This window comes from Pipistrellus kuhlii, unplaced genomic scaffold (genome assembly GCF_014108245.1).
Source record: "Pipistrellus kuhlii isolate mPipKuh1 unplaced genomic scaffold, mPipKuh1.p scaffold_m20_p_20, whole genome shotgun sequence".
Classification (NCBI taxonomy): Eukaryota; Metazoa; Chordata; class Mammalia; order Chiroptera; family Vespertilionidae; genus Pipistrellus; species Pipistrellus kuhlii.
In genome coordinates, this window is record NW_023425516.1 from 13,266,890 (window position 1) to 13,287,223 (window position 20,334).

Consider the following 20,334-nt stretch of genomic DNA (forward strand, 5'->3'; position numbering starts at 1 on the left):
CATACAGAGACGCCTCTCGTTTCGGTGGCTGGGTGATGCTCCATGGATGGATGTACTCTGGTTTATCTGACAGGTCTCTTAATGATAGACATTCAGCCAGGGCTGTTAGGAGAATCCTCATGCATATCACCCTTAAGATATGTCACTAGTGGTGGAGTGGGTCACTATGGTCACTGTGGGGATGTTATGGCAGGTGGTGGACATCACCCTTCAGGAAGTACATGTCAGTGTTTGTCCCTCTAAATGGCGTAGACCATCTGTTCCTCGCAGCCTCCCCATTCCTGGGCAGGATCTAGTCTGTGACAGGGAAGGCCTGGATTTTTCAAAATTTACTCAAAAGGTGTTCTTGTTTATTAGGGTTTTGCGCTCAACAGATCCCGACCGCTTCCAGGTCATGTTCTGCTACTTTGAAGATAAAGCTATTCAGAAAGACAAGTCTGGTAAGTTTATTATTGGGGTACTCGCGTGACGAACTGAGCTTTATAAGGTAAAGAGGGATACTACTCCCTATTTTCTGTCTGTGTGGAAAGATCAGTACAAAACATACAACCTTAAAAAAATACTCTGCAGATAATAATTTAATAAAATAAAAAAACATTAAAAAATAAATAAATAAAATGAAATGAAAGAGAAAAAAAATACTCTGCCACTACTGCAAGAGGCCTAAGAGCAGAAAGAGCATCGCTCTTGCCCACCATCAATGCTCAAGTGTGCTCCAGACCCCAGATGTCAGTCCCTCATACTACCCTCTGCTCAAAGGATCCTGGGCTCGTTGGATGGTTGTTGTTGGACCTGGAGCATCTTGTTGCCATGGAACAGTCATGCCTTTTAAAGTCCAGAGCAGAACCAATTTAAAGGGACTCCCAGTAAAAAAATTATTTGAACAAGAATATAATATTTTTATTACTTAAAAGAAAATCACATATACTAGGGTGTGTGTGTGTGTGTGTGTGTGTGTGTGTGTAATATTTGTTTATTCTAATAAGTAATTGTGAAATAAAGACATGCAGTTGTTCCTATTGTAATCAGGAAAGAGCTAAACCGTCTAGGGAAGAAGGTCATACCTGGTCTCAGCGAAGGATCAGGTAGAAAGGGCAGGCGATGGACAGAGCATCCTACCAAGTAGCCAGTTAGAAATGCTCCATTAGCCAAGGGAGAGCTTGGTGTGGTCACAGCCCCTGTTCCTCACTGTGAAGGGCTCCTTGGTAATCCTGCTGGTTATGAGGAGACCCACTTAAGACCATGAGTGTTTCCCAGGACATTGTCAGGGCAGACCATACCCTGATATGATTCGAGGAGGAGGGCACTTAACCTCTGTGCTGTTTTTTTAATCTAATCATGAGCAAATATGAGACAGGCGTAAATTGAGGAACCTCCTACACAATACCTGTGCTCTTCAGAAATGTCAAAATCATACAAGACAAGAACAGATTGAGGCATCAGCATAGATTGGGGGAGACCAAGGAGGTTGGATGAGTAAACGCCATGTGGCATCCTGGACTGGATCCTGGAACAGAAAGGGAATACATGATAGTGGGAAAATTGGAGAAATCCATATAGAGCCCGAAGTTTAGGAAATCATATCGTATCAATGTCCAATTCTTAGTTTTGACAAATGCAATGTTAGTATCAGGGAAGCTGGGTGGAGGGTGTATGGGAACTCCTCAGGAGGTCCAAAATTATGTCCAAACAAAACATTTGAAAGCAGCTGGGGTCGGTCTCTTTCTGTTGATGCTCCTGACCCTGGAAGCCCTCCCGTTTCAGGGATGATGCAGTGCGTGATTGCCGTCGCAGACAAAGTGTTTGAAGCCTTCCTGAACATGATGGCGGATAAAGTAAGCCTTGTCAGAGAGCCAAGTAAGCCTTGTCCGAGGGCACACGGAGGGCGCCTGCTGTACCTGTCTCTTCTGACTCTCCAGGCCAAGACCAAGGAGAACGAGGAGGAGCTGGAGCGGCATGCGCAGTTCCTCCTGGTGAACTTCAACCACATTCACAAGAGGATCCGGAGGGTGGCGGACAAGTACCTGTCCGGCCTGGTGGATAAGTACGCTCATTTTCCTCTGAATTGCTGTGTGTGTGTGTGTGTACACATATACCTGTGCGATCTCGATACATTATCAGTCCAGAAAAAAATGGAGTCAGAATTAAAGCTTTCAAAGCGATGCAGCCTCCCAAGAGTGCTGGAGTTTGCTGTAGTCACTACGCGTCAGAGCTGTGCAGTCTGTCCCCTCCACCCGGGGCCCCTCACCCAGGAGCAGCTTCCTCTGTGGCATGCAAATACTGCCATTTTCCATTTGTGCCCCAATGTGAAAACATCAAGGAGCCCTGGCCATAAAAGAGAAGGCTCCCTTGGGGAGGAGGGGTGTGTGGCCTGGCCACTGGGTAACCAAGACAATCGTGTTGGAAGCAGGTCACTGGGCCTGAGGAATGGGACTAGCAGGAGCCGGGGAGCTTTTCTGCCTGGTGCTCTGCCTTGGAAGCCTCCTGACCTCTGACTCTCAGTTGGGCAGCCAGAAGTGGGACTCTCGGCCTCCCTTTAAGGAATGTGGGTGCGCTGGGATTTGGCTCCTGGACCCTGAAAAGTGGCTCTCGGTGCAGGTTTCCCCACTTGCTATGGAGCGGGACGGTGCTGAAGACCATGCTGGACATCCTCCAGACCCTGTCGCTGTCGCTGAGTGCAGTAAGTGTCCCTGTCCACCGGACACTGAGTCTAATTCGTGCTACAAGTGGCTTAATTTGGGGTGGGAAGCCCAAACTCTACCCTGACCTTTCCCAGTAAGCCACAGCAAGTGTGGGAGCCTGTCACAGAAGGAAGAGTTGGGGGAAGGCAGGCAAATGCTCTGCTGCCCAGCGTCCCTGGAGGCACAGCTGGCAGGGGCAGCTGGGGGAAGGCTGTTGGAAGAGGAAGTCTGTTGTGCTTTCAGGATATTCACAAGGACCAGCCTTACTACAGCATCCCCGACGCCCCCTATCGGATCACCGTTCCTGACACTTGTGAAGCCCGGGAGGTAGGTCAGAGTGGTCTCTTCTTAAGGGCCGTTTCATGCCACCTTCCGTGTCCGTTAGGGCAGCATGTTCTGCGCATCATGTCATTCAGTCTCCAGCAGTTTGAGGTGTGAGCAGTATGTGCCCTGTCCATCAGTGGCCAGGGTCGCACAGTATGGATGGGTGCCAACTCATCCCCAGGTCTGTCTGCCACACAGCCTCATGCAAGGATTACAGACCCGATGTGTGTGGCTTCCCTGTACCCAGGAGCCGTGGTGTTGGAGCACAGTCCCTCCTTTGGTTTGCTATGGCTGCCATAACAAAGTGTCTCCACCTGGGTAGCTTAAACAACAGAAGTCTATTTTCACATATTTCTGGAGGCTAAAGTTGGAGATCAAGGTGCTGGGAGTGTTGATGTCTTCTGGAGCTCTCACCTTGGCTGGTGGATGGCTGTCTTCTCCCTGCATTCTCACATGCTTGTCCCTCCATACATGACTATGTCTTCATCTGCTCTTCTTACAAGGACACCAGTCCTGCTGGGTTAGGGCCCACCCTGATCCCGTTTTAATGTCATTGCTTCTCTGAAGACCCTGGCTCCAGTTAGTTACATCTGAAATGCTAAGGGGTTAGAGCTTCCCCATGGATTTGGGGGGACACAGTTGGGCCGTAGCTATCCCCAGTGTACTGGTGGGGTCCTCTGATAGCCCATATACCCTGACCTCGGGTTGATCACACCCCTTTTCAGAGCATCGTGAAGGACTTTGCTGCGCGCTGTGAAATGATCCTACAGGAGGCAATGAAGTGGGCCCCTACGGTCACCAAATCCCACCTCCAGGTACTTTTAAAAAATCATCAAAAAGAAATCGTGATAAGCTCTTTCACACCATCGGCAAGCTTTACACACACTCAGTGCAAACAGCACTCGTGTGAATAGACAGACTAAGCGTTAGTGTAGTGCCCGAGATTAGAAACCTCAGAAAGTGATCTGCATCGGGAGGTGCTGTTTAGGGATGAGGGAGGTGCTGTTTGGGGTGAAGGAGGCCAGTGGGATCGGATCTGTGCCTTCCTCTGTCCGCACGCTGTCCTGTCAGCAGGGCTGCTCGGCATGGACTGCCAAACTGCCTGGGTGTGGACGGCAGGACCGGGCCCGCAGCTGTTTCCCAGCACTTGGCAGATAGCAGATGCTCCCGAGGAGGTGCTAGGAGTCGGTGTCCTCTCACGTTTGCTGTGTGCCAGCCGCTCTGGGGACCAGTGCCAGCCAGAGGGGGGCTCTTTCTCACTCCCTGAGGCCCCAAGCCGTCAGGAGGGGGCAGACCCAGCCCTGGAACCAGCGTTTGCTTTACTACCTCACACCTCAGTTTACCAAGTGTTCTCACCCTTAAAATAAAACAACATTTTTCCCTATTTCAGGAATATCTAAACAAACATCAGAACTGGGTGTCGGGACTGTCCCAGCACACGGGGCTGGCTATGGCCACCGAGAGCATCCTTCACTTTGCCAGCTACAACAAGCAGAACACGACTCTCGGGGTACGTGCAGGAGCTCCCTGCTCCCCAGGAGCACTGTGTAAGCCAGCGTGGGGGAAGGGCCAATGCTGATGCGTGCTTCTCACAACTGCCTGTGTGAGGCGCTCAGAGTGTCTGTTGGTAGATCGGAATCTTGTGAGAGCTGCCCAGGTTCAGAGATCAGCTGGTCAGTCACGCAGGCATTTCCTCACTGTCTTCTGTTTTGAAACTATGGACTGATGGAGGTAAGCTTGATTCATTAGTGATGTCAGATTTGGATTTCTGCGAGTCCACATCCTTGAGGAAGGAAACTGATCTGTGGTAGACACATCAGCAACAATTACAGTCGTATTGACTGTCAGCAACATGCAGTGCGTGCTGAACTGCATGTACAGGTCTTCGGCTTGGTCTTGTTCTGCTCGAGATCAGTTCATAGGGCAGCATGTCCAGGGTAGTGCTTTCTGAAGTAAATTAGGGCCTAGGATCAGAGTAGGGTTGAGGACTGGCAGCGTTGCACTTTGGTGTGTCCCACCGGCAGGGGCTCTATGCTCCCTTGGTGTTTCTTAACTCTCTCAGGGTGGGTGGGGGAGGCTGCCTGCCTACCTTTTAAGGATTCAGTGTGGTGGAGGTGCAGCACCAGGGAGGGACTGCTGGGGGGTCGAGGGGGCATCCCGTAAAAGCATGGCGATTGCAGTTAATGGTGATTTCACGGCAATCAGGTGATTGTTCTGCTGCAAAGGCCTGTGCATCACTGGGTGAAAATAGTCAGGATGGCCTCCCAGAGAAATTTTTTTTTAAAATATTTTATTGATTTTCTACAGAGAGGAAGGGAGAGAGATAGAGAGTTAGAAACATCGATGAGAGAGAGTCATCGATCAGCTGCCTCTTGCACACCCCCTACTGGGGATATGCCCGCAACCAAGGTACATGCCCTTGACCGGAATCGAACCCGGGACCTTTCAGTCCCCAAGCCGACGCTCTGTCCATTGAGCCAAACTGGTCTTGGCCCAGAGAAATTTTTTGTGTTGAATTTTTTTTCCCCATAGTCACTTTATTGACAGTTTTTATTGTTACAAAGGAAGTCCATGCATACACAGTGACATGCTTCACTTCATATCTCAGGAAGCAGTGATTATCTGATAGGTCTTTGGGATAATAAGAAATGGAGAAATCCAAGAAAGAGAAAGACCAACTTAAGAGAGATGAAGAAGAGGCTAAAAAATGCACCATCTTTCTGGGGCATAACAGACTAGAGGTTCTTCTAAAGTAATTCATTTTACTAACTTGCCAGCACTGAAGATTTTTAATAACCCCTGGATCTGAACCTGACTTCTTCATTGGACTTAGGTTTAGCCATGATAAACGTGAGGAAAGCACAGTGCTATGGTCTGAAGTAATTATTGATATTGTCTGTAGGCAACTCAGCTCACCGAGCGCCCTGCCTGTGTGAAGAAAGATTACTCCAACTTCATGGCGTCGCTGAATCTGCGCAACCGCTATGCAGGCGAGGTACTTCTGCTGCCCTGTGTCCTAGGTCCTGTGGAGTGTCCTCTGGTTCTGATGTCAGTCAGCTCCTTCCCAAAAGAAAATGAGCAGGGAGTCTGGTGAATGTGGACCTCACTCCTCTGAAGGCTGGCCCCTGGGACCGTTAGCACAACCTGGAGCATTTATGACGGCCACTCACCACACTGGCTATTCTGAAGCATTTGATTTTTCTGGTGGTTTTCTTTTCTTTTTTTCTTTTTTTCTTTTTTTAATATATTTTATTGAATTTTTACAGAGAGGAAGGAAAAAGGATAGAGAGTTAGAAACATCAATGAGAGAGAATCATCGATTAGTTGCCTCCTGCAACACCCCCCACTGGGGATGTGCCCACAACCAAGGTGCATGCCCTTGACCGGAATCAAACCTGGGACCTCTCATTCCGCAGGCCAAAGCTCTATCCACTGAGCCAAACCGTTTTCAGCTCTGGTTGTTTTCTTAATATGTTTTTATTGATTTTGGAGAGAGAGGAAGAGAGAGAGAAACATCAGAGAAACTTGAGAAAGAATGATCAACTGCCTCTTGCATGCTGACCTGATATCCTGTATAGTGAGGTTGATTTTGTTGAGTCACTGATTGATTCTGAAGGAACTTTATTCAACCAACATGCACAAGACCTATGGGAGTCAGACCCTAGGCTCAATGCTGGAATACAAAGATGATAGGACCAGGTCTCTGCCCTCAAGGACCATCTAGAACACACTTTTTTTTTTTTTTTAATCCTCACCTGAAGAAATTTTTTTCCATTGATCTTTAGAGGAATAGTAGAAGGTAGGGAGGAAGGAGAGAGCGAGACACACACACATTGACTGGTGGCCTCCCACATGTACCCCAATGGGGGCCGGGAATCAAACCTGCAAGCGAGGTATTTGCCTTTGACCGGGAATCGAACCTGTAACCCTTCAGTCCCCGGGCCAATGCTCTAACCATGGAGCCAAACAGGCCAGGGCTCACACACACTTATAAAAGAGAATTTCCCCAAAATCTCTGACCAGGGGTAGCATCACTGACTTGAGCCTGTCACTGCATGCATACCACAGGCTCTAGTTTGGGGCAGTGAAGCTCCCTTTGGTCCTGCCTCGTCTGTGGTTAGGTGGCTGCCAGGGCCACTCGTGTGCCTGAGTTACACACGCCTCTGCTGACATAGCGTGCTTCTTGTAGGTGTATGGAATGATTCGGTTCTCCGATGCCACAGGCCAGATATCTGACCTGAACAAAATGATGGTCAAGGAGCTGAACACGGCACTTGACCTCAGCAACCCTCAGCACTACACACAGGCCATGTTCAAGCTGACAGCGATGCTCATCAGCAGCAAAGGTAAGGGACCAGCCTGGGGACCTCTGGGCTCGTTTGTAAATAGCTTGTTGGCACCCATCATCCTTAGTGAATTGGGGTTCTGACTGAAGAAAGAGCCGGAGCTCCCCCAAGAGAGATCCCTGCGGCCTCTCTCGTTGGCAGAAGTAAATAAAAGGCCATCATTGTCCCAGCTGATGCTGACTGTCTTGCTCACCTGGGGAGGCCATGGGGTTCAGCCCATGTTCAAGGCCTCTGAACAGTGTGTTTGGTTCCAGATTGTGACCCACAGCTTCTCCATCATCTGTGTTGGGGTCCCCTCCGGATGTTCAATGAGCATGGCATGGAGACAGCCCTGGCCTGCTGGGAGTGGCTGCTGGCCGGCAAGAACGGAGTGGAAGTGCCGGTAGGACACCCGGGTCATCTGCTCTTAAGGGTGGGGTGGGAAGAGAGACCGACAGAGCTTATCCTCAGCTGATGAACTTGGAGACTCCTTATGTGTGAGAGTGTGATATTTTTAAAAATATGTTTTTATTGATTTCAGAGAGGAAGGGACTGCGGGGGGGAGAGAGAGAAAAAAACATCTGTGATGAGAGAGAATCATTGATTGGCTGCCTCCTGCATGCCCTCTACTGGGTATCGAGCCTGCAACCTGGGCATGTGCCCTTGACTGGAATCCAACCTGGGAGCCTTCAGTCTGCAGGCTGATGCTCTATCCAATGAACAAAGCCAGCTGGGGCAAGAGTGTGACATTAATGCCTGCCCACACGACTGTCATATGTTAAATGCATCCCAGTGGTGCCTCAAAGTTGTTATTTTCCCAAAGCTCACTAGGGGGAGCCATATCTCTGGATTGGAACACGTATCAGTATTGGAAATGGTTGTGTTTGCCCACCGGGATACTTCCTGGGACTGCCAGTTTTGGGAGGAGCAGCCTTCCTTTTGTCAGTTTTTCTGAAGTTGCTATTGGAGTGAGCCCATAGGGGCTGCCTTAGCTGTCCCCTGCCCACGCTGCCTAGAATGTCACATACACCCTCATTCGCTCTCCAAGCCTCTTCATGGCTGTTTTCCCCTTAGCAGAGCTCAGTGTCCACCGTCTATAACTCGCTTTTCTCGTCGTCTGTGGCCCCGCAGTAGACTAGGTGGAGGTGTTTGTCTTATTCATACTCCATCCCCAGAGCCCAGAAGGCCTGGCCAGAGGCAACAACCAGGACATGCTCATCAGACACATGAGTGATTGTGCTGTGGCTCACGGGTCCTGGTGGCCCTGCTGTTTCTTCATCTATTGGAGTGGGGAACCTTTTTTCTGCCAAGGACCATTTGGATATTTATAGCATCAATCAAAGGCCATACAAAATTATCAACTTAAAAATTAGTCTGCTAGCCGAGGCCGGTTTGGCTCAGTGGCAGAGCGTCGGTCTGCGGACTGAAGGGTCCCAGGTTCGATTCCGGTCGGGGGCATGTACGTTGGTTGCGGGCACATCCCCGGTAGGGGGTGTGTAGGAGGCAGCTGGTCGATGTTTCTCTCTCATCGACGTTTCTAGCTCTCTCTCTCTCCCTTCCTCTCTGTAAAAAATCAATAAAATATATATTTTTTTAAAAATTAGTCTGCTATATTTGGTCAAACATTTAATTAACTCACCCCTAATGCCTTGGCAGGGCCAAACCGAATGATTTATTGGACCTTATACGGCCCACGGGCTGGATTCCCCCCCTTCTCCCACCCTCGATCTATTGTAACACTTACATATCTCTGCAGGAAACAGAAACCAAGAGCAGTGCCCTGGCCAATGGGAGGTTTGTTCTCTGTTGTGGGCAGTTTGTTGATATCCCAGGCCTGTTGTCTGCAACTCTGGCACCTTTAGTGTGTGGACTTTGTGCCTCAGGCAGGAAGGAGGGCAGAGGGCCAAGGCAAGCACCACTTGCCATGCCTTTCCCCAGGGCCTCACTCAGCTGATGCCCACTTGCTACCCCTAACAGCAGAGGCCTGGATGAGGGTACTTGTGACTGGCCACTTGGCCACCCACACAAAACCATAACTTAGGAAGAAGGAGGAAGTAAATTCTGAGCAGAAAGCCAGGATGTCTGCCCAGACACCAAGCCTCAGAGGCCACCACTCTGCAAGTGGGTCTGGACCCCTTGAAGGAGCTGCATGGTGTTGTCAGGCCAACAGGGGAGGCTGTTCCCCTGCCGATCCCCTTGCCCAGCCAGGGCAGTTGCAGACTCCACTCACCCTCCCCAGTTATTCTCCAGCCTGGTTAGTGGCATGAAGGCATTTTGCGGGGTCCGTGTAGGGTGGAGAAAAGGAAGTGGGTTCTGGAGCCAGAATCCAGTTCTGCCCTTGCTAGTTCAGAGGCCCGCCATCACAAGCAGTCCTGGCTGCCACCACCCAGAACATGGTCTGGCAAGAATGGGCTTCATGCTAACTAAGAAGTGGGATCATAGGTGGTCTTTATTTTTCGTCACACTTTCCGTGGTCCATAAACTTTATTCAGTGAGCATCTGTTCCTTTTATAATAAGAAATAATTAGTAAGCACCTTTCTGTGTTCTGTGAGGAGCTAACAGTCGTTGTGTGCTTGCAGTTTTTGCGGGAGATGGCAGGGGCTTGGCAGATGACAGTGGAGCAGAAGGTCGGCCTTTTTTCCGCTGAAATAAAGGAAGCAGACCCCCTGGCAGCGTCAGAAGCGAGTCAGCCCAAGCCCTGTGCCCCCGAAGTGACCCCTCACTGCATCTGGATTGACGTATGTGCCTGCACCCCACTGCCTCTCCACGCCTCTCCAGGCTCAGCTGTGCTCCGCCCTCTCCAGCTACAGGGGTGGGGGCTCCCTGTGGGGCCTGGGGCCCAGTGAGTGTGGGGCTCCAGGGTTAAGATTGTCTTACCTGCTGGGGGAGGAGTTAGATAGGCTTTTTGTTCCAGCCTTATCCCAGGGCCCCTGTCAGCCCCTCTCTGCTTCCCTCAGACCACCCTGAGCACAGAGCCCTCCCCACCGGGATGGCCAGCCAGGCCCCGTCACGGCAGCGGGTTGTCCTTGCCTCTCAGTTCCTGGTGCAGCGGTTCGAGATCGCCAAGTACTGCAGCTCTGACCAAGTGGAGATCTTCTCCAGCCTGCTGCAGCGCTCCATGTCCCTGAACATCGGCGGGGCCAAGGGGAGCATGAACCGACACGTGGCCGCCATCGGGCCTCGCTTCAAGTGAGGGGCTCTCCTCCTCTGGTGGGGGCTGCGCCGCTGGTGCTGCGGGCCCTCTCCGTGGCCGTTTCCCTGGTTGGTCATTTATTCACCAGGATCTGGCTGAGCTCCCAGTATGGGCACAGATGACCTGTCCCACTGCTCCCTTCGGGGCTGGGGAAGTCGGCATGTTCTGTCCACAGCAGGGAGTATCCAGGAAGCCGATCCACTCGTTGACCTGGGGCAGCCAGGTGTTGGGCAGCCTTTCTAAATTGGTTGGGGGAGGGTGGGAGCAAAATGGTGGTGAATGAAAAGTAGCATGTGGTACCCTGACTGGTGTGGCTCGGTTGGTTGGGCATCATCCCAAACACCAAAATGTTGCTGATTCGATGCCAGATATGGGCACATGCCTGGGTTGCAGGCTTAATCCCCCAGTAGGGGACACGCAGGAGACAGCTAATCGATGTTTCCTTTTCATATCAGTGTGTGTTTTTTCTCTCTCCCTCTCCATCCCACTCTAAACACAATTTTTTTAACCTTAAAAAAAAAGATAGGTGGCATACAAGGTCAGGCCAGGGAACCAGCGGTGACTTGGTCAGGACATTTCTGATCATGTCAACTATTAATACATGCTAAGTCCTGTGCAAACACCAGATATATGAGGGGAGGGCACATAATCCCCTTTGGGATGTGTGGCCTGATGGGGGGGCCTCAAGCCAGGTGCTACGACCAGGGGTGCTCCAGACACAGCAGGAAAGGCCAGCCTGATGTGGGGAGGAGAGGTCTGAGCTGGACCTGCAGGTGCTGGGCAGTCAGATGGAGGGAAGGTGCAGAGCCCCCTCTGGGGTACACCCCTTCTCTGCCTTACCTCTTCCTGTGACCACCAGTGATGCCAGCTCTGTCTGCCCCTCCCGTGAGCTGCAGCCCACTGGGTGCTGCTTGGGCTGTACTTCTCAAGCCACTTCGAGGAAGGACTAGTTGTTTTTATCCCTGATTTTAAAATTGTCACCGACCTATGCTTTTATAAGATACCATGAGAATGAACTAGAAAAGGACCCAATGTGGAATTGCTTTAGAAATTATTAGGTGCTTCCTCTCTGTTCCTGTACTTGACCTTGTCACAGACAACACTTGTCTGTAGATGCTTGTTCAGGAGCCCTGACCTGGCAGAACCAGGTCCTTGGTAAATCACTTTTTTTTTTTTAAACTTCAGTTAATTGTTCTGCTTTCAGAGTATCTATGTCTGCATCTTAGGGAGTAGATGTTTTTTTTATTAATCCTCACCTGAGAATATGTTTATAGATTTTAGAGAGAGAAACATCGATGTGGGAGAGAAACATGGATCGGTTACCTTCTCTGTACACACCCTGACAAGGGACTGAACCTACAATCTATGTATGTTCTCTGACTGGGAATCAAACCTACAACCTTTTGGTGTATAGGACAACACCCCAAACAACTGAGCCACCCGGCCAGGGCTCAGGGAGTAGCTTGCAGATAGTTTGTTAAACTGAAGCTTATGGCCAAGGCAGATTAACACATTACTAATTTTATCCCAACAAAAGTGAAGGTTTAAGAAGAACCTTTTCTGGGACATTTTGGGTACAATAAACCTGTGAACTAGTCACCTGACTGATGCCGCAGTCCTGGCAGCCTAGAGCTGTCATTTAGAGACGTGCTCTACAGGACCGGTTTGGCTCAGTGGATAGAGCGTTGGCCTGTGGACTGAAGGGTCCCGGGTTCAATTCCGGTCAAGGGCGCGTACCTTGGTTGCGGGCACATCCCCAGTGTGGGGGGTGCAGGAGGCAGCTGGTCGATGTTTATCTCTCATCGACATTTCTAACTCCCTGTCCCTCTCAGTTCCTCTCTGTAAAATCAATAAAAATATATATTATTAGAGACGCGCCCTAAGCTCAGGAGCCCACGGGCTTGCAGGGTAGGCGCGGACCCCACAGAGGTTTGGCCCAGGCTGCGTAGCTTTGACTTGGCCGCTGGTTCTCTCTTAGACTGCTGACCCTGGGGCTGGCTCTCCTGCACGCCGACGTGGTTCTAAATGCCACCATCCGCAACGTGCTCCGGGAGAAGATCTATTCGACTGCCTTTGACTACTTCAGGTACCCCCGCACTGTGCTGTGCAGTGGCAGCGACAGCCCAGCTCCAGACAGTGCCGCTGGTTGTCCCCGGTCCCCAGAGGTCATTACAGGGGGGAACTGTTTGTCTGGTTTATGCCATCAACCCTGACACCCCTGGGTTTGACTCTCCCAGCCCTGTGCTGTGTTACCATGTATGTACTTAGCTAGCCTCCCTATGAGATGAACAATAATTCAGTTCAACTGACTTAAGAAATTAAGTGCATCCTTTTAACTTTCCAATTACTATGAATGGTTATTGCAAATACCTGCCTCCCGGGGCTTTGCAAGTATGGGTGTTGTTATATGGAAACAGCTGTGGTTGCACAACCTGCCACAAGTGCACCATTCTGCCGAGAGCGGGAGACACTGCTGAGACAGTGGCCGAGGTGGTCATGAGGGGCTAGCGAGCGTCCGTGCAGGGTAAGATAGTTTTCCTGACCGGGAGCTCTGGGCGACCTCTCATCATTCAGATACAGTCGCCTCTCACTGCATTATGATGTGCTGCCTTCCAGTCCCTGACTCCAGGCACTCAACTCTTGTCTTCTTGTGGTTGTTTGAAGTTGTCCCCCGAGGTTTCCTACTCAAGGAGAAAAGAGGCTGCGCGAAGACATAAGCATAATGATTAAGTTTTGGACCGCTATGTTCTCAGATAAGAAGTACCTGACTGCCAACCTGCTTGTTCCCCCAGGTGAGGGCCGTTCTGAGCAGTGCAGCTGCTCCCGGGTGGTGGGGCTGAGATGTGGGGTAGGGGCGGTGCAGGACAGGGGTGTGCAGTGGACAGCCCTGAAGGAGCCAGGTCAGAAGAGCACTTAGGGCCCAGCTGAGGCCTGGCCTTGGCCATGCTGCCCAGTCACCAAGGGCCTGAAGCCTGCCTGGCACCACTTCGCCAGCCCCAGCTGAGGGGCAGAATGAACAGATGCCATCAGCGTCACTTCTCCCGGCGCCAGCTCGGTTTACCAGCACCTGCCGCATATCTAACAGTCCGTATTGGTAGGAAACAGTCAATTCGACAAGTGATTTCAACAGGAGGGGATTATGGAAGCATCCCTCAAGGAGAGGCACTGGGCCCACTGGAGTTGGGGAGCCAGGGACAGTTTCTGGGAGAGGCAACACTTGAGCTGAGTTTCTGAGAATGAATAGGAGCCATCAGGGTGGATGGGGGTGACGGATAAGGAAAGGGGCTAAAGTGTAAGCAAGCAGCAAACCTCCAGAAGAAAACATGTTCTTATTTTGGAAGCATGGAGCCCACACACACCATAAAGTAGATGAGGAGCGGAGTTTTTGCAGCCAGGCCCGCAGCTGACAACCTGACTGCCAGGAAAGGAAAGGAACATGAAAAGCAGGCACAGTGATTTCCTAAGTCAGCTTCCTGGCTCCATTCAGAACAGGCAACCCGCCCCCGCTGGTCCTCATGTGCAACACGGTGCCGGGGATCAGATAACTGCCGTCATTTATCGAGACGACTACCATGTTTATTCTGTTCTATCTTAAAGGCTGAGAGGAAGATATACATTTGAGTAAGCTTTTCATCCAGAACCTCTCAGATGTCTGGGTTAGTTCTGCAAAGCCGTTCATCAGCCGTGTGTCCCCCTGCTCTTCCATCGGTGCCTTATCTCTGGTGAAAATTCAGACACCTCATTCTAGAAGCAATGTTGTCTTTGCCCACAGATAATCAAGACACCCGGAGCAACCTGGATATAGCCGTGGGCTCCCGCCAACAGGCCACGCAAGGCTGGATCAACACCTACCCCCTGTCCAGCGGCATGTCCACCATCTCCAAGAAGTCAGGTCAGTGGAAGGTTTGCTGACAGGTTCCTCAGGTCTGAGTCACATCCTGCCAGCTCAGACAGTGGACAGAGCGCTGAAAGAGCTTTCTAGAAACAAAGGGTGGGCCACTGACCACCAAGGAACACATATGAGCTCCCCTTTGCTCCCCAGGCATGTCCAAGAAAACCAACCGGGGCTCCCAGCTGCACAAATACTACATGAAGCGCAGAACGCTGCTGTTGTCTCTGCTGGTAAGGCACCCCCCGCTGTGTGCCCACGGCACCGGGGCGGAGGGGAGCAGAGCAGCACGTGGGCACATGCAGAAAGCGCATCAGTGTCGGTCTCATCTCGCCAGGCCACCGAGATTGAACGCCTCACCACGTGGTACAACCCACTGTCGGCCCCGGAGCTGGAGCTGGACCAGGCCGGGGAGAACAGCGTGGCCAACTGGAGGTCCAAGTACACCAGCCTGAGCGAGAAGCAGTGGAAAGACAATGTGAACCTTGCCTGGAGCATCTCTCCTTACCTGGCCGTGCAGCTACCAGCCAGGTGGGCCCCACCACGCCTGCTTGACAAGGGCTTTGCCAGAGGAAGGGGGCCTCAGTGAGGAGAAATGTGACATGTCATCCTCAGGGGCAGTCACGGAAGCAATATTAGCAGGCTGCTCCTCCGCCCTGGACATTCGCCCAGTCCTGTGCAGGGGTCACACAGCATGGACTCCTGCCTGGGTTCCCCCGCACCTGGAGCCCCAGGAAGTCACATCAGCACGTTCAGGCCCCAGTCTTATTCGAGGAAAGAAAGTGCATGGAGGCTACCACTTCAGGGAGTCGACCTGGGAAGGGTTTGGGTTTGTTCCTGGAGGTTGACTTTCAGTGGCAGGCTACCCAGAGGAGGCAGCCAGCAGCAGAGGGGATGTGAACTCTCCCAGGGACCCTCTTACAAGGACAGAGCTTAGACTGAGAGGGACTGCCAAGGCCCTCCCATTCCACCCACCAGAGGGACTGTGTGTGTGTGTCCCCCAATGTGCATGCTTTCCCGTTAGCCCATACTTGCTTACTGACCGCTTCCTCCTGGTTCTAATTCAGTCCTCTGGATCAAGACCACAGCCTGACAGTGTTCACAGAAAGTCTGTCTTGTCTTAGCCTGAGCCAGTAACACCTGAAAACTTACACCCGCCCTCCCACTTGCTAAGATGCCTTCCGGCCGGTGGATGGATCCCTTTGGGGGCCGGGGCCAGGGGGTGTTCTAAAGGCAAGGACAGGAAAGGAGGCAGCCTTTGAATGGTGAGATAGGATCATTCCTGTTGAAGATGGTCCTGGCATTTTATAGCGGATCATAATGCTGTTCGTTGCAGACACTTGTGTTTGGAGTTACCCATGTGTCAGCAGATAGAGCTGGGATTGATCTGCATCCGTGCAGTTCAGGGCTCCTCTTCTGCTGGTGACGCTGTCCCCTCCATTCCTCTGTGGCCGCAGGTTTAAGAACACAGAAGCCATTGGCAGTGAAGTGACCCGTCTGGTTCGGTTGGACCCAGGAGCCGTTAGTGACATTCCTGAAGCTATCAAGGTAATCTATGATAATAAAAGCGTAATATACTAATTAGACTGGACATCCTTCTGGACAACCTTCTAGATGAAGCAAGGGGAGCCGGGGCCCGGGTGCCAGAGGGAAGCCGGTGGGGGGAAGGAAGGCCTACGCTTGCATAAATTTCGTGCAGCAGGCCTCTAGTGTAGTATGTGCTGGGGGGTGGGTTCAAAATGCACAAAAACAGAATGGTCTCTAGAAAAGCCTGGAAACCAGAAATATGACAGAAGCCTGGTGACCTTGGTGGTATAATGATTTTTCTAATTTCCTGTGTTTTCCACTCCTCCTGTGAAGCATGTATGTTACTGAATGTGCTTCACCCTAGTTGAAATTGTGCTGTTGTGCATAACTGTCAGAAGCCTTTCCCACTTTGTTTTCAATGCATTACAATCATCACTTTTCGGGCCATCCTTGTGATGTGCGATGGAGCTGAGTATTTCCAGATGGGCCCCTGGGACAGGCCAACCATCTCCCTGTTTCCTTCCCAGTTCCTGGTCACCTGGCACACCATCGACGCCGATGCGCCTGAGCTCAGCCATGTGCTGTGCTGGGCGCCCGCGGACCCGCCCACGGGGCTCTCCTACTTCTCCAGCATGTACCCGCCGCACCCTCTCACGGCACAGTATGGGGTGAAAGTCCTGCGGTCCTTCCCACCGGTAAGCCCAGCCCTTGGCCTTAGTGGGACTCCCCAACAGTGTTTAGGTGGAGAGATGAGAGACAGGCTTTATTTCAAATCCTGATATAGTCCTGATTAAACACTGGTCTACCTTAGCCATCCTATATAATAAAAGCTTAATATGCAAATCAACTGGACAGTGGACTGACCAATGGAACAACCAGTCACTATGACGTGCATTGACCACCAGGGGGCAGATGCTCAACGCAGGAGCTGCCCTTAGCCTGCAGGCCCCAGGCCAGCCAAGGCAGGCGCCAGCAGGGGTCCCTCCTCCAACCCCCTGCCGATCGATCGCCCTGCCGATCGCCCTGTGGAGGAAAGAAACTGGTGATGGCAGCAGCAGCAGGGGGCAAGGCCAGCCAAGATGGATGACAGTGGGCCCCCGACCCATCACCCACCAGTTGCCCCGTACATCAGCCCTGATCACCAGCCAGGCCTAGGGTCCTACTCATGCACGAATTTCATGCATTGGGCCTCTAGTGTCTTTATATTTCTGTTTTAGAAGTAGTCATAGAAGATAGATTTTGTTCTAATTCAGATGTGTTTCCTAGGTATATTTCTTTTTAAGCGTCTGGGTTAAAAACAAAGTTTACTTGAGTTGGTTCCAGTTGTAGCCATACAGGCTCATGGCCCAATGACCCCACATGACAAGCACATTTGGTAGAAAGTTCCAGAGTCGGAATTATTGTAGCTCTAGCACCCGGGCCTGCTGCAACCTCAGCCCCTGTCCCCAGGCAGGCCCCCAGCAGTGAACACAGGTGGGCCTTCTCCCGTTGTAGACACGGGAGCCTTGCTCCTCTTGTTTTTTCTCACTGATGATGTGTTTTATGTGTTTTGAGCCATTTTCCTTGCTGTCCTCTGGGCTTTCCCAGGTTCTCAGTCCTGCTGTGGTCTCCAGCGAGGACAGTGTCCTGGAGGCTGAGTGACAGCACGGCCAGTCCCAGGTTGGGAGGGGGGACCCTGGGGCGTCCATCCACGTTGAGTCGTTCTCACCTTTCCTAGCGGTGAGGAATTGTCCTCCCTCTCTGAGGTCATGATCACTCCTCCTCATTTGCAGGACGCCATCCTGTTCTACATCCCCCAGATCGTGCAGGCCCTCAGGTATGACAAGGTAAGGCTCTGCCTGTGCTTGCTGTCCTCTTCCCTCAGAGCTGTGCGGGCGCTGGGGAGGGAACCCTTGGCCACAAGGACATGCCCTCCAGCCTTAACGCCAGCCTGGTGATCAGGGGTGTTCCCAGCCTGCCTTGGGAGCGGGACCACCAACCTGTGACCACTGTCCCTGAGCTCCTTTCACACCCATCCCCGCCATGGTTGTCACCAGTGTCCATGGCCAGGAGGCCCCCACTCACCCTGAGGCCCGTCTCACTCTGCAGTGAGCCAGTTCTGGAAGTGTTCTCGGCCTGGCCTGGGTTCCCACTCGTTGGATGCGGGTCTCAGCAGTGAAGATTGGATGAGATGATGTATTAGTTTGCAAGGGCTGCCATAGCCAAGTGCTGCAGGCTGGGGGTCTTAAACAACAAGACGTGATTTTCTCACGGTTCTGGAGGCTGGAAGTCGGAGACTGAGGAGTCAGCCAGGTTGTCTCTTTTGAGGCCTCGCTCGTTGGCTTGTAAAAGGCTGTCTTCTCCCTGTGTCCTCAGTCTAGCACAGAGCCCGGCACAGAAAACCACCTGGGGGCCTTATCCACAGGCCAGCCGGCCAGAACTTGATCTGGACGGTGGGCTATACTCACTGCAGACCCAAAAGCTGAGTTTGCTCACTGCTGGAAACAGTGGCGCCTGCTCCTGCTCTGGGTAACAGTCGCTCCTGGAGAGCGGCTCCAAGCCGGGGCTGACGTGACCTTGCCGTCCTGCAGATGGGCTACGTGCGCGAGTACATCCTGTGGGCGGCATCCAAGTCCCAGCTGCTGGCACACCAGTTCATCTGGAACATGAAGACGAACATCTTTCTCGATGAAGAGGGCCACCAGAAGGACCGTGAGTGTTTTGTCATCTTCCCTCAGCTTCCCTCCAATTTTTAACATGTCGTGGGTCGTCCCCCCCCGCAGCTGGCCCGGCCTGCAGTCCCTCTCCTTTCCGTCCTTTGGCTGCAATGCCTCACCTTTAACACACAGCGGGGGCAGGTCCCCACCCACCAGGAAGCCTTTGCTAGCGCCCCCTGCAGGTTCCCTGCCTGCCCCTCCCCAGGCACTTGGAAGACCCTCCTGCTCGAGCTGAGCTGCTTCTCCCAAGCAGTGGCCCCTGTGCCTGACCCAGTGGCCCCACATGAGAACCAGGGCGGCGGTTCTCAGAGAGACTTCCCTTAAAACGGACCGGGCGTGAGAACTGGTTGCGGGGGGTCAGTCGGAGCAGAGCCAGGAGGTGCCAGTGAGCGCCGGCACCCTTGGCCTCTCTGCCTGTGCAGCCTCACAAGTCAGCACACCGAGGCAGGCGGACACCTCCCACAGTGGTGCTGACTGCGGGTTCACTGAGCTTTTCAGGGACCCTGGGGGTCTGCAGACCTCTCTGGTGACGGCGGGTCTCGGTGCCGGGGAAGAGCCAGACCGGGCGTCCAGCAAGCGGGTTCTTCAGGGCGTTTCTGCGGCTCAGCTGCAGGCTCGCCCTCTCCCTTTCCCCGTCAGCCGACATTGGTGACCTCCTGGAGCAGTTGGTGGAGGAGATCACAGGCTCCTTGTCAGGCCCGGCCAAGGACTTCTACCAGCGGGAATTTGACTTCTTTAACAAGATCACCAACGTGTCGGCCATCATCAAGTAAGCAGCACTCCTGCCCGTCCCGCGAGGGGGGGTTGCCTGGGTGGTGCGAGTGAACAGCTGGGTGGCAATCTCTGCCCTCCTGACGGTATAGCAGCATGCACAGCCATTGAGCTTCATAAACATCCTAGTCGCGTTCCAGATACTGTCCCCCAGCCCGAGGCCACTCTGCTCTCTCCTAGTTCGGAAGAGTCTAGTGAGGAAAACCAGACTCCTCCACGCGCCCACTGTTAAATGGCAGGAACTCTGCTCCTAGAGGCACTGAGCCTGGAGGGCCTCCAGGAGGAGCTAGAGCTAGAATGTACACTGAGAGGGTGGTCAGACGGGGGGGTCCTGGCACCCCCAGAAGTCCCACAGGCCAGTTCCCACAGAAGACACAGCATTTCTGTCTTTTCCACAGGCCCTACCCTAAAGGCGACGAGAGGAAGAAGGCTTGTCTCTCAGCTCTGTCTGAAGTGAAAGTACAGCCTGGTAAGCCGGAGGCTGAGGAGATGGCCGCCTCCTGCAGGGACCGGGGCACTGCCCTCCCCGAGGAGTGTGGGCAGGGCCGAGGGGGCATGACACCAGCAATGGGGCTGGCCTCCAGCCTGGGCCCTGGCTGCCCCCAGTGCCCTCCCAGAATCTGCCCCTGAGTTTTCTTTTCCTTGCTGCCTGCGGTTTCTCTAAAGACCAAGACACTGTCCTCAGCAGCTATTATTCTAGAAGGTTCCTGAACTCCAGTGTCGGCCACACAGACAATGGGACTGGGCCTGGAATGGGGGCATCAGAGGTGTGTGAGGATCTGTCGGGATGAGGGTGCCCACATTCCCTAGGAAGCTGCTCCCTGTGCCTGAAGCTGTTGTCATGCAGAATTTGAGTCCAGTGCGGTCAAACCTGGGCTTTCTCAAGTCAAGGTACAAATCCAGGCTTTACGTCACAGCTTTCCTTTT

General features: G+C 52.5%; 1 protein-coding gene across 2 annotated transcripts in view; it reads left to right on the forward strand.

The window, feature by feature from the left end:
- The window catches only part of PI4KA (phosphatidylinositol 4-kinase alpha), an 83,897-nt gene that overhangs the window by 56,546 nt on the left and 7,017 nt on the right, over window positions 1-20,334 (forward strand). For both annotated transcript variants that reach the window (XM_036449122.1, XM_045585521.1), the window contains 23 exons: window positions 358-440; window positions 1,765-1,835; window positions 1,920-2,044; window positions 2,599-2,680; window positions 2,925-3,008; window positions 3,731-3,820; window positions 4,396-4,515; window positions 5,908-6,000; window positions 7,195-7,351; window positions 7,606-7,733; window positions 9,911-10,069; window positions 10,369-10,520; window positions 12,503-12,610; window positions 13,189-13,316; window positions 14,297-14,416; window positions 14,567-14,646; window positions 14,751-14,944; window positions 15,871-15,961; window positions 16,468-16,635; window positions 17,713-17,766; window positions 18,511-18,631; window positions 19,276-19,405; window positions 19,806-19,876. In XM_036449122.1, coding sequence (XP_036305015.1) covers window positions 358-440; window positions 1,765-1,835; window positions 1,920-2,044; window positions 2,599-2,680; window positions 2,925-3,008; window positions 3,731-3,820; window positions 4,396-4,515; window positions 5,908-6,000; window positions 7,195-7,351; window positions 7,606-7,733; window positions 9,911-10,069; window positions 10,369-10,520; window positions 12,503-12,610; window positions 13,189-13,316; window positions 14,297-14,416; window positions 14,567-14,646; window positions 14,751-14,944; window positions 15,871-15,961; window positions 16,468-16,635; window positions 17,713-17,766; window positions 18,511-18,631; window positions 19,276-19,405; window positions 19,806-19,876 — 2,609 coding nt within the window. The remainder of the gene's footprint in view (window positions 1-357; window positions 441-1,764; window positions 1,836-1,919; window positions 2,045-2,598; window positions 2,681-2,924; window positions 3,009-3,730; window positions 3,821-4,395; window positions 4,516-5,907; window positions 6,001-7,194; window positions 7,352-7,605; window positions 7,734-9,910; window positions 10,070-10,368; window positions 10,521-12,502; window positions 12,611-13,188; window positions 13,317-14,296; window positions 14,417-14,566; window positions 14,647-14,750; window positions 14,945-15,870; window positions 15,962-16,467; window positions 16,636-17,712; window positions 17,767-18,510; window positions 18,632-19,275; window positions 19,406-19,805; window positions 19,877-20,334) is intronic.